The following is a 12,762-nucleotide window of genomic DNA, read 5'->3' as shown; positions in this document are numbered from 1 at the left end:
GTGTTGAACCTCTTGGAGCTTGAGGGCCTAATTCAGTTTTGCAGCATCTCTGGGGGCCCACATTCCAGCAGTAGGCAGGGAATAAAAGCAAACAAAATGGGGCCTGAGTAGAGGCATTAAGAGGGCAATCTATCAAGATGTGAGTGGGTTTCCTAGCTCACACCCATCCACTGCAGAGCAGAAGGGGCAGTGAAGGGTTAGGGAGTTCTTTGCCCTCCCGCGCCGCCCCCTCCATTCTGCCATTTTGCCAGATGGCCCTTTCTGGCCATTTCGGAATGGTGCCTCAGGACGTGAAGGAGGACAGCTGGAGCAGCTTCAGAATCACCATATCCTTGCCTGTCTGGTCTTCTCCATTCTTTGCCCCCTAAACAACCCTCCCAGGAATCACTTCCCAGATCTTGGGGAGCAGCTGCTATAGTTCTTTTTACTCTGGCTTTGGTGGGACAGGGACTGCACTTCCCAAGTCTGACACCACAGAGCTGGGAAACCAAAATAACCTGTCTGAGGACCTTAGGTTTGTTCCCTCTGGCTCTTGGTAACTAAACTTGCAGAACGTATTGTATTGTTGTATTGTTGTAAGCTGTAACGTAACGTATTGTTGTAAGCTGCCCCGAGGCTTCAGCGAATGGGGCGGCATACAAATGTTTTAATAAATAAATAAATGAACAAACAGGGAAAAACAGATCTATGCAAAATCGAGGGGACCATGAAACACTTGGTGACTGAAGGGAATGGGGTTTGGGTAGATGGAGAAACCTGGATGGCCAGATTGGGACCATTTTGTAGGCCTGAGGTTCAACATCCCCACGGTCATTTGGTCAAGGGCAGAAGCTGGAGCTCAGCATATTGTGAGATTAGCCTCAATACTGGGCAAAGTGTAAACACCCTGCAGATGCTGGCAAGATTTCCCAGGGTTGGACATAAACCCTGGGGTTCTGTTATTCTTGGTTGAAGAGAGAAGGATTAGAAAGCCCTCTGCTACCATGGCTTAAGTAATGGTAAGCCCCCTCAACTGAAAAAATAAAAGTTTCTTTATGTCACAAATGACTGTTTCAATCTCTGGGAGCCATTTTAAGCTCCACCTCCACCCTGAAATTGATGAAGGAGGATAATAATATAATGCTTCATATTTATATATTTTTTCCAGGAGATCAAAATGCTACATTACCCCAACCATGCAATGGTGACACTGTTATTATACCCATTAGGGAAGAAGGGTTCTTTTCCCTACCCTATACTTTTTACCATCCATTAAACTTCCATGTATATTTGCATAAGAGTAAAACACTCCCTCTAAGCCTGCTCAGCAATTTAATCTCTTAGCAGGGATTATTTCTCAATCACTGCCACCAGCGTCCATTTAATTATCTCAGAAAGATGGGCAATCCTGTATCTGGAGACTTAAAAGCAGCTAGTCTGAAAGCTGGGAGCGATTCTGCGCCGCAGGCAGAAGAACACATTCTGAGGTGTGAGGATCTTTTCTGAGCAAGTGTGTGCTCAGACAATCTAGGCAGTCTATTATGTAAACCATACATGCAAATTTCAAAACCCATAAGAGAAAGTTCTTACTAAATTATTCATCATCAACATCAACATCATCATCTGCAAGAGCAAAACAATATGCAAAACTTAGCAAAACAAAGGATTCCTTAGAAGGACTCAGTTCATTACTGCTTGTTTTGGATGGAAGTAATAAACAGGGATTTACAGATCTGCCTATTTTCAGACTCCTTTGTTCAAGTCTGTCAGAAGTCCAAAATGACACTGGGCACATGGCTTCTAATTAAGCCATCTGTATATGACTACTGCCTCCCCCATATGCCTTGTACAATCTTAGGTAGAATCCAGAAGGATGCACCAGCCTTACATCTTTTTCAACCCTTCAAGAATGGTCAAAGGGTGACCATCTGTTAAAAGGGTATTGGACCTCATCTGGGCCTCTAGGATCCTCAAATGGCCATACCACTTTCCCCCAACTACCAATTGTTTGATAGTTTCCCACATTTTGCATGCTTTTTCCTGGTATTTTGTCTTATTCCTTTGCCCTGCTCACCACTGGAATGAAAGCTCTTTGAAACTGAATTCAGCTCTCAAGCTGAGAGAGATTGAATACTTCTGGTCGATTCCTCTCTGTCAAGGATACTTTAAACTTGATTCTTCACTGAGCAAGGAGGTTGCACTCGGTAGCTTAAAAGACTTCTTCCAATCATTCTACGGCTGTATTCCTAGTAGACCCATCAAAACCTCAGTATCATTCCCAAGGGTAATGTTGAAATGATTCCCATAAGAGTAGACACCAGCATTGGTTTGCTTTATTCTTCCTTCTCCTTTGCTGGGTTAAATGGGAGATGATTGCCTTGTTTTTCTCAATGGGCCATTTCTGTGTGCTTATATCCATGCAATTTATTTCTTCCATAGGAATGGGGGTGGCCGGAGTGGCACTTTCTGTGCTTGCACCATGATCTTGGAGATGATCAAGTGTCACAAGCTGGTGGATGTGTTCTTTGCTGCAAAGACCCTCCGTAACTACAAACCAAATATGGTGGAGACCTTTGTAAGTGGTGATCAATATTTCCCTTGTACCTTCCATGCCATCATGCATTTGTAGAAATGTGCTAGGAATTATGGAGGGTAAACTGAAGAATAGCTCTGTTAGTGGCTGTGAAACCACTAAATACCAGTAACCATGTGGGAGTGCTGCTTTTGGCCTTCCCACTGACTGAAGCAGGGTGCTGGATTAGATGCATCTCTGCTCCGAACCCGCAGGGCATTCTGTATGCTAGATTAGTATTCCACTCTTGACCAGTCATGAAATGCTTGGCCTGCCTGCTTTTTATGGACAGGTAGTTGAAATCATTAGTGTGTGATCATGATGGATGCCTGGGTTTTGTTAAGGTTGTTTTACTATGTTTTGTGGATGGCCAGGCAGCTTTTCTGCCATGGTCTGCTCATTGATAGAATAGGATTTTTTTAAACAGATGGACAAGACATTTGTTCACTTGTGCATGTGCAATTCATTCCAATGCATAACAGTTCAGATAAGCATTAATGCTAATATGCATTGCAGCAAATGCCAGTTTGTGTAAATTGCTCACCAAAATAAGGAAAACAATGTGCAATTCTGAAGAATCTGTGCAACTTAAAGAACTCTGGGCTGTTGTGACACAGAAATCAGAGACACAGAAATCCAAATGCACTGGGATCTGGTGCACAGATCTCCAACAACCTTAGTGATAATGGTCATTCTTGGGATGGGAGGTAGCCATCAAAAGAGTCCATTGTAAGGGTTTTTGCTTGCCCTGGGAGGCATTAGGAATGCTTTCTGCTCCCCTCAGAAAAAATGGCAGCTACACTTTGACTTGGCCACTTGATGGAGAGAGAATTCCATTACATAAGCCTTTGCCCTGATCCAATAAAGTTCTTGAGCTCTCACCCATGTTGGATACAGGATGAAGAGGTGGTGGAGGGTTTTGGGCAGCGCTCCGTATTTTCAGGATGAGATGAAGCACTCCCTTTGACCATTATACCCCCCTGGTCAGGAAGAGGGGAGTGATCCAGGAGGAAGACAAAACGGACCCAAAGCTTTGTGTTGCTACAACAGCTAAGTCATGACATGCCATTCTGCAGAGAGGGCTTCTTGGGCCAACAGGCAGGCTCATGAAGCAGCCACCATGCTAAAGCTAAGCAAGTCTGGAACTTGGCAGTGGCCAGGTGGGAGACAACTTACCTGTGACTTTGAGTTCCAGAATGGAAGAAAGGGAGCATAGTAATGCATTGGATACAAGGTGCTTCTGGCAGGTGACTACCAAGAGGAGCGCTGCTACCATGAGATTCCTTAGCTATACTTTGTGATCATGATATCAAATCAGGATGGGGAGGTGGCTGATGCTTCCCAACTTCATTTTTGTGTCTTAGCGCATGGTACAAACACAGAACAAACACAGAACATTGCATCCAGAAGCAATAGGGAACATGATTACCAGCTCAGTAAGTGGAAAGAATATTTTTCCATGCAAAAGCCCCCTCACTCAAACACTCACTGAAAGAAGGTAGGAATGGGAAGGGGGAATGGTCCAGTTTACCTAATTTTGTGCTTTTGAATCACCATGGCAACTGAAACTCTATTACCTTTGAAATTCGTACTATCTGAATTTTGTAAGAGTCCTCCAATCAAAAACTGCATGAAAAAACACACATATTTGGGAAAATAATATTCAAGTGTTTTCTATTAGAAAAAAAATGCCTGCAGTTGTATATTAGACCAAAGGCACAGAAAATGCATATATTTGCAGAAATGTGCACAAACATGCTTACGAATTTCGAAGCAATATGTAAATCATGTTCAAGGCTCAGGACAAACTGAATCCTCAATGCGAAACTGAAGGAACTTGAAAGTGACAGCTTTTTGCATTCCTAAAAGAGAGAGCTCCTATTCACAATCTGTAGGAAAAAGGAAATAAAGTTGAGAGGGGAAGGTAATTCTAGAAAAAGAAAAAGATTCCATCCTTGATGGGTGCTTTTGCGTTCCCAGGCGTATTTGTCCAGAACACTGGGGACCTTGTTGTAAAGGGAAAAGGAGATATGTCAGGAACAGACCTGAGGAAGGGAAATAGGACATTTGCAAAGTATGGATTATCAAATCCCTGCTTTGCAAAATGAAATGTCTTTGTGGGTAGATGTGATTGTATTTTGGCAAAAAAAAATCCCACAGTTGGAATAGGTGGGGGTGAAAAGACAATAGAATTAAGCAAAAGCAATAAAAAGGAAGCAGCAGTAAGTGGCACGGAGTCGGACAACCTATTGGGCTAAATTGCAAGGTATTAGCAAATGCAAACTAGTCTTTTCAACTGGAACACAATTTTCCCCAACCTCAGTTGAACCTGCAAAGTCTGTTTCCTGATACTGAGTTTCATGATTCACCACAGGAGTAAATGAGATCTTGTCTATCTGCTATTAGTGGAGCTTCACTGAGCTGCACCCATGGAGGATCTGGCCCATGTGCATCCTTTCTGCGGCAAAGAAAAACAAGCTTTTTTCCCCTTCCCTTAATCCCAAAGCATTTTGTGTTTTTAACCTTGCTGGTAGATGACTTCTCTCCTTGATCCCTTTCCCTCAGTGTCCACCCACACATGAGTCATTGGTGTCTTGCTTCCTTGACCCACTGCCAATTAATTGGATTCTGAAAAGGTCTTCTCCTATTTCCTGCCATGGGACACACATGGAGCTTTGGTGAAAGACCTTCTCTTGCAGATGTCACAGTTCTTAAATGCAAGCAGCAGCTAATCCTCTGCTACCCAGATCTTTTTGCAGCTCCTCCTTAACTCAAGATTAGAGGATCCATACTTAGAAGATGTGGAAATGTTATGCAGGGCAGTAAAATGGAAAGTTTTACAGAAAACTAGCATTCTGCTGAGTCTGAAGAACTGATTCCTAAACATGTCTGCAAGAGCCTGGGACTGGGACTCAGAGGATCTGGGTTCTAGTCCCCGCTCGGCCATGGAGCCAACTGGGTGACTTTGGGCCAGTCACAGACTCTCAGCCCAACCTGCCTCACAGGGTTGCTGTTGTGGGGATAAGATAGATGATGTAAGCTGCCTTGAGCCCTTTGTAGGAAAAAGGCAGGATATAAAAATAAATAAATAAATAAATAAATAAATAAATAAATAAAATAATAAACTTCATGTAAACTGGTACCTGCCATAAGGCCCAGTAATCCTAGTCGATAGCCGTGAATGAGGGGAGTTGTTGCCCCAAACATCTGGAGGGCACCCAGATGTTTATTTCTGTGCTATAACAACCTTTACCTCTTTTCTCACTGGATTCAAGCTGACAGTATTACAATGTCCGTAGCTTTGATGCAGTCACCTTTGGCACAGGGTTATCTCATCTCTGAACTGGAGTTGTAGAGTTTGAACAGATGCAAAAAAGGGTAGAAAGCGTAGGTAGAATAGTCCGTTACAGGCCCATGTCTATCTTGCATCAGCTAATTTGATGGCCAGTCTGTCCCATTCCTGCATCAAACTATGAAATTAACACACAGAGAGAAACCACATTATTTTTAATATGCTCAAAAGATGCAGATTTTTGTACACATTTTAAGATCTGCATGGGTTGCATCGCCAAGATTGCAGGTGGGTTCAGAGACAGCAACAAGGGGCAGCTTCCTATCCTCCTAACCACGTCAAATTTTGGTGGGTGTTCACATGGTGGACTGCTGCTCCGTGCACGAATGGTGATTATTGCAATGATTACTCCTGACACACAAAAAACATCTGCCAAGGAAAAGGCTAGGCTAGAACCTCTCTGTCTCCCACCTAGGCTTCTAGGGGGCAGGATGGTCATAATGTGAATGAAATCTGAAAAATCTCAACCTAAACAGGTAGCCCAGCTCAGTGAGAAAAAGGCCTTTGGGTAGCCTGATACTTAAGTCGTTCCTTGCAATATTGTTGGTGAAGAAGAGGTAGCCAAGTGGCACAATGGTCTATGCACAGAGGGTGCCTTGGGGAGGTGTGTGTATACGCATGAGGAGGGGGCCCTTCTTAAAAGAATTTGAATGTGAACTTTGGCTTTATGGACACCGTAACACAGTTGTTGCTTGCTGGATTAAACACTTTCCAGCCTAGTCTCAGCTCAGATCACTCTGTCCCATAACATCAATCAGTTATGATCTTTATTTCTCTCCCCGTTGGGATCTAGTTCATATGGCCCACAGGTGTGTCAGAAATACAGAATTGTCTGCTCCCATCTCACTAAGAAGCTCATATAATACAAGAGAATTATCCATCAGCGCAATGGTGGAAGATAGATAAAAGAATAATACTCTGCTGTGTTGAACACCTCTTAAAAAGAGCCATGGTTTTCCACTTCAGAGAACATCCCTTCAAAACAGAGTTTTTGGCTCCTCTTTCATCTCATTCCCAGGCTGCCTTGTATTCTGCTGATGGCTACCACCCCCACCTCAGAACACACTCCTTTGAATTCAGTTTCCAAATATCCCAGTAGCCGGGCATCTTTCACGCACTGGCTTTCATCAGAGTTTCTTATTTACTTTGCATTTCCATGCTGGAATGTGCTTTTGACAGTCTGCTTGGAGGGCCCTCAGGCCAGTATAGCAGAATATAAGTTTAATTAATAAAGAATGATAATTACAAGCAAGCACTCTGTATCAGAGCTCTGCAAAGCAATCTTATGCCTGCTCTCACTGGGGTCCATGGAGCAATGGGGTATAGGATTGCACTTACTGATTAGTTAAAATGTGCCCCCTCCACCCCCCCCCCAGCATTCCATTTGCTAGCACCACTGGGGGAGATGATGGCATGAATATATTTGTTTGTTGCATTAATAGCCTGTCCTTCCCCCAAGAAGCTTGGAGTGGAATGGATATTTATTCCTCCTTTCCAGTTTATCCTCCCAACAGCCCCGTGAGGTTAAGAGATAATGATGGGCCAATGATGTGTTTGAGTTCAGGTCGTCCTCCATTCTAGTGCAGCGAGGGAAGGATTAATCTGCCATCTGGATCATTTCTTTTTTTAATCTTAAGATTGGCCTATCTGAAGCTCTGAGATTCTTTTTCTTAGTTCCTTCAAAAATCGTTACACATTTTGTAACAGTATTCCAAAATGTTTTTTCCAAATTCATGCATTTATGTGCAGGTTTGCATAACATGAACATTTTTGCTATCAGGTTCCCTGAATCGTGCATTTTAAATATTATTTTCAGTTATGAATTTTAGTGTGCACTTACTCCAGCTATGCATTAGAAACTGAAGAATTGCACTGAAAATTCCGAGAAATATGCATTTTGCAGATCGATACTGAGTTTTGATCATGTCTTTCTACAAAAGGACACAGACAGATAATCTTACATAAAGTTTCAGTCAAATTATGCTTTCCCCTCTCTAGTCCAGTGCCCTGGCTGTTAGTCTTCTCAGACTAGAGGTGTGTAAGGATTCCAATAAGTGGCTGAAAATCTGACAGATGTTCATGACTTGGCCCCTGGATTTCATTTTATTAGCACTGCAAGCAAGCTCACCGACTTCCATCTCTAAGACAGGGCACAAATTGTCACCTAAAGAGCTTGTTGCCCTTGCACTATTTGCACAAATAACGTGGGGAGCATGTATTTTTAGATGCCAGTTTGCATTAATCAGCTTTTAAAACACAACTTGCACTAGATCCATGTGTTTTGCAGGTGCTGATTTGTCCAATGTATTTGCATACATTTCCTCAATATTTGTTTTTAAAGTGCAGACTGTTTTGGAAATAGATGTCCCTGAGAAGAAAAACAACAATAACCCCATGACCCACTTTCAGTCATCAAATCGGAAGTGGGCAGGAAGCCCACCCATCGAGAGGATGGGGCCCCTACTGTCTTCCTCGGAAGTGTGGGAGCCCCTCCACTTTTGCATCTGCTGCTGTCGTCATGCATGGAAAACAGCCATGGCTGCTGTCTTGCTGTTCCTTTCAGGCTCGATCCTGGCATTTGCCGGTGAAGACAGTGGGTAGCAGCACTGTGTGACTCCTGTGTAGGCTGATGTAGAGGAGAAATGAATGGGATTTAAGTGAGCCCACTTCAGTCTCCCTAGTTTCAATAGATCTAGTCCAAGTAGGCCTATCATTGGAGGTAAACCAGGGTCTCAGAACTGGATCCACAAACATCCTCAGCAGGACTTACTGGTAGGAATATGTGAGGAATCTGGTTCGGGAGAATCCATTGGATTTCCTTGGCTCCAGCTCGCTTTGCCTCTGTCCTAAATCTGTCTTGCACTGAGCATTTGCATGTCCAAGCAAGGCTGTGACTCTGGCTTGCACACCCTCCAACCATGTGCCTGCTGTGCGAGTGGAGTTCTGCTCCTTGCAGTTTTGCATGCTTTGCACAAAGAATTACGTAATTTGTGTACGCATGCAGAACCTAGGCAGATTTGTGTCCTATGGACCTTTTAAGAGCTTAGCAGCACCCCAAAGGATGGTGCCAGAACGTGGTTCCGCCTTCCATTCTCCTCCTCCTGCCTGTTTGACTCCTCTTAGCCACTCTTTCTTTTTTCTCCCTTGCCATAAAGGAACAATACCACTTCTGCTATGACCTAGCCCTGGAATACTTGGAGTCATTGGAGACCAGATAGCACCTTGCCGGGAACGCACAGGCAAGTGTTTGTTTTGGGTTTGGGCCAAACATGCATTTTGCACCTGGACTGTTTGAGTAAGAGCAAGAGGGAGGAGGAAAACAAAACCGGAAAAGAATGAAAAGGACAAGCGAGAGATGGGGCTGTGTTGTCCATCCCCAACCTTCATGTTTCTTCTTAGCCTCCTACTCCTGCCTCTCTAGCTCCCCATGGAGTTTGGTACCTGTGTGTCCTGTGGACTGGTTTGCAGAGAGGACGTCAGGCTGGATCTCTTTATGGTGACACCAGTCACAGCCTTGAGATGGACCAAGACCACAGAGAGCAGGAGGAGAAGCAATGTCCAACTTTCAAGGTGGCTACAGGAGATTTGAGGAAACCATGTGGGACCTGCGGCTGTCCCAAAGGCTGACACTGCCTGAAGGAGATGATATGAGATCTTTGCGGTCATCCTGTTTGGGAATCCTGTGCCAAGTTTGGACTGAGCGTGCTTAAATGGGACCTGTACAGTCTTGACTCTCTGTTTATAACCACGTGTTTCTTGTTTCCAGACTAATGCCTGCCTCCAAAGACGGTTCTTACATTTATCCTTGCCCAGCCCTGCCTGCTGGAAAATGCCAACAATAACCGAGTCCTGCTGTTGATCCCGTAGGAGTGAAGCACACGGGCTGCTTACTTAAAGGCTGAGATACCCCAGGCCAGATTTTCTTAACTGCAGTCATGTGTTTGCACCTGGATATAATCCGCTCCAAGCTGCTGAAAGGGGCTTCTTTTTCAAAGGGCAGGAATCAGCCCTCTAGCCCTGTAAAGCTGGTTTAAAAATGGCTACCCAAACATTGGAGCATCCCAAATCCTGCTCTGCTCTTTAGATTCTTAGCCATAAAGCTCACATGCACACGATAGCCAGAAAGAAATTTAGTGGAGAGAATATATGTTCTCCCACAAATGGATCTGATCATATTGCTAAGAAAGAGCAGGTGAGTGAGTTAGGAAAGAAGAGGCCAACACAGGTGCAAAGATTTAGAAAGTCTGGGGTCAGCCTTGGGTTGCTTGCTGGTTGTGGCTTTGAGCATGGAGAAGGGGAAACCTATGACTGACTTCAGCACTTAAGGCTAATGTGGTTGGAGCTCATTTTGCCTTGGAAAAATGAACCGGTTTTACTGGCATTCGTTCTAAGATGGTAGCACATTTCCTTTGTACAGCTGAGCTCCCTCCAGTGAGCGAATGCCTCAAAGGAATCAGTTAATGCCAACCAGAATAATCATAAAAGAGCTGGATGGCAAAGTTTCTTTATTCTAAGCCCCTAGTTGCAGTTTGGGATCAACTGCTCAGAACCTGGACCAGAAGCCTAGAAACAGCTGTTTATATAGGCCCTTTGATCCAACAGCCAAACTAGCTAATCTGTCCATTTCCCACTCTGGGGATCATATTTGTTGGAGGAAATTAATAGAGGATTATTTAACCCTGTATACTGTTGGGCCTGGAAATGGTTGCTTTTTATTTGCTTCCTTGTGGAGACAATCTAGGTAGCCATGCTAAGCAACTTCTGGCAAGAGAGGATCACATACAATGACCGAAGCCCCCAGTTCTTAGACTGCATGATGGAGACAAGTGTGGGTACAGTCCACAATATGAGACAACACACTTATTGTAGCACAGCTCCAAGGGTCAGTTGTGAGCATTGTGAGGAGCACCCATGCTGGCCTAAAACAGTGGACTTCAGCCTGGTGGGTAGCCTTGCTTTGCTAAGCCACTCTTACTACCACTGGTGGAGGACCCCAGTCCCAGCCCTCGTCGTTCCCATAGACAAAGCAAATCCTTACTGGTCAAGGCATTGACTGAACTAGCAAGAAAAGGAAGCATTCTGGGCACGGGTGTGCATTCATCAAGTGAATGTAGCAGTGAACAATGGCCCACTGCAACTGGCATTGGTTCGCTTTGCAGGGAGAGGGTTACTTTCTCGGTTAGCGGCAAGATTTTTCTTTGGCCAATGCTCCTGGCACCCCTCACTTTGTCCCCATCAACACCCCAGTGTTGCACCAGACTTGAGGCTGGTAGGAGAGAGGGTGTCTACCAGCATCGGCTGCCATTTTTGTGTGGGAGCTGCCATTTTCCTCCCACAATGCCCCAGCATGACAAATTCTGGGAAAACAAAATGGTGGCCACCAGGAAGCATCAATATATACCCAACTTATGCTGCCACTTGCTGAAGACAGGCATGAATACTGAAATGAAGCATAGAATGAACAGAATTGTCATTGACAAAGACTGAAACTGGTGGCAGCTGGGTGGTGGTGGGGCATCCTTGTATACTCCCAATGGTTCTTTCACAATGTGACAACAGTGGGCAGATATTTTGTCACTGACTTTTGCATCTGGTCCACCAATGGTGCCTCCAAGGAGACTTAGGGTACCACTTTCCAGTGTGCTCAAAGCAAGATCCATAGGCCACTGTGCCAAAGTAAGAACCAAATTTATTCAGCCTAGCGAAGGGGTAGTTGGAAAAGAGCCAAGATATAAGCTGGCACTTACGCAGGATACACCTGGCCAAAAGGAATTCTGGAAGGGTGGATCTGATGGAAACCATAGGCTGAAACTTAAGGGCTTCTCCACATGTTTCTCTTTTCTTAATGCTGAGATTAATACCATTAAATGTTAATAGCAACTTGTAGTTTCCTGTGTTAAAAGCAAAGATAAACAGTATTCATACTTTTTCAAACTTTTTACAATAAGAGTATTTAAAAGGCTATGCCTGTGGCACAATTTAATAGGAGGTGGTATTTAGGCCCAGCATTTAGCTTGCTGGAAATTACAGATTCCATCTGAAAGACAAATGACTGCTTGCCTTTATGGCTGCAAAGAATTTGAACTCTTGGAAGCTGAAAGATGGACTGAATGAAATTTCCAGAGGCTGGAATTGGGATTCCCATGCTGTGCATAACACCTTGTTCCTTCATATGTCTATGAAAAGCAGAAGAAATAATATGAAATTGTAAAAATGTCAGAATCCTGCCAAATAACAGACATTATACAGATCTTGTCAACTTAAATCATCTATATTGGTTGCAGAATTCAGCTTTTCTTGGTGCAGGATTTGAATTCAGAAGGCAGAAGGCCTGAAGTACGGAATTGCTAAGTAGAGAAGTGATATGTGAAGTCACTCAGCCACCAGGAGAGTTTCTTCTGACCCTCTAAAGATTATTGGAATGTTGCTCAGGATTCGTCACCTTGCCCATTGAATGTTTAGGATGCTGCAGGACACACAGCAACCAGAACATTGAAGGAAGGTGGGTGGGATCTATTGGCTTCATTCTTGACTAGTGCAGCCCATAGAGAAATTGTATCTAAACTCTGAAGGAGAGGGAGGGAGATGTGATCCTCCAGATGTGGTTGGAATCCAGATCCCATCTGCCCCAGCCAGCATGGCCAGTGGTTAGGAACGCTGGGATCTGGAAGACCATAAGTTCCCCATTCCTGCTCTAAGCACACATGTTCTGCTATATGGATTTTCCTTGGATTGAAAACCTCAGGCGTTAAAGCCCATCCAAATGAAACGCCCACTCATACCACATTTCTTTCATTGGAATGTAGGTATGATACGTTCCTTGCAGGAATACCTTGCAGGTATCCCAACCTGTGTAACC

General features: G+C 44.1%; 1 protein-coding gene across 2 annotated transcripts in view; it reads left to right on the top strand.

The window, feature by feature from the left end:
- Positions 1–12,469, top strand: part of PTPRU (protein tyrosine phosphatase receptor type U) — a 349,047-nt gene extending 336,578 nt beyond the window's left edge. For both annotated transcript variants that reach the window (XM_044434925.1, XM_044434924.1), the window contains exons 29-30: positions 2,419–2,554; positions 9,059–12,469. In XM_044434925.1, coding sequence (XP_044290860.1) covers positions 2,419–2,554; positions 9,059–9,121 — 199 coding nt within the window. In that variant the 3' untranslated portion in view covers positions 9,122–12,469. The remainder of the gene's footprint in view (positions 1–2,418; positions 2,555–9,058) is intronic.
- The last annotated feature ends 293 nt before the right edge of the window (positions 12,470–12,762 follow it).

The sequence above is a fragment of the Varanus komodoensis genome, unplaced genomic scaffold (assembly GCF_004798865.1).
Source record: "Varanus komodoensis strain SLA01 unplaced genomic scaffold, ASM479886v1 scaffold29_1, whole genome shotgun sequence".
NCBI classification, from domain to species: Eukaryota; Metazoa; Chordata; class Lepidosauria; order Squamata; family Varanidae; genus Varanus; species Varanus komodoensis.
Note: the sequence above shows the minus strand (reverse complement) of the source record. Positions and strands in the feature narration are given on the sequence as shown.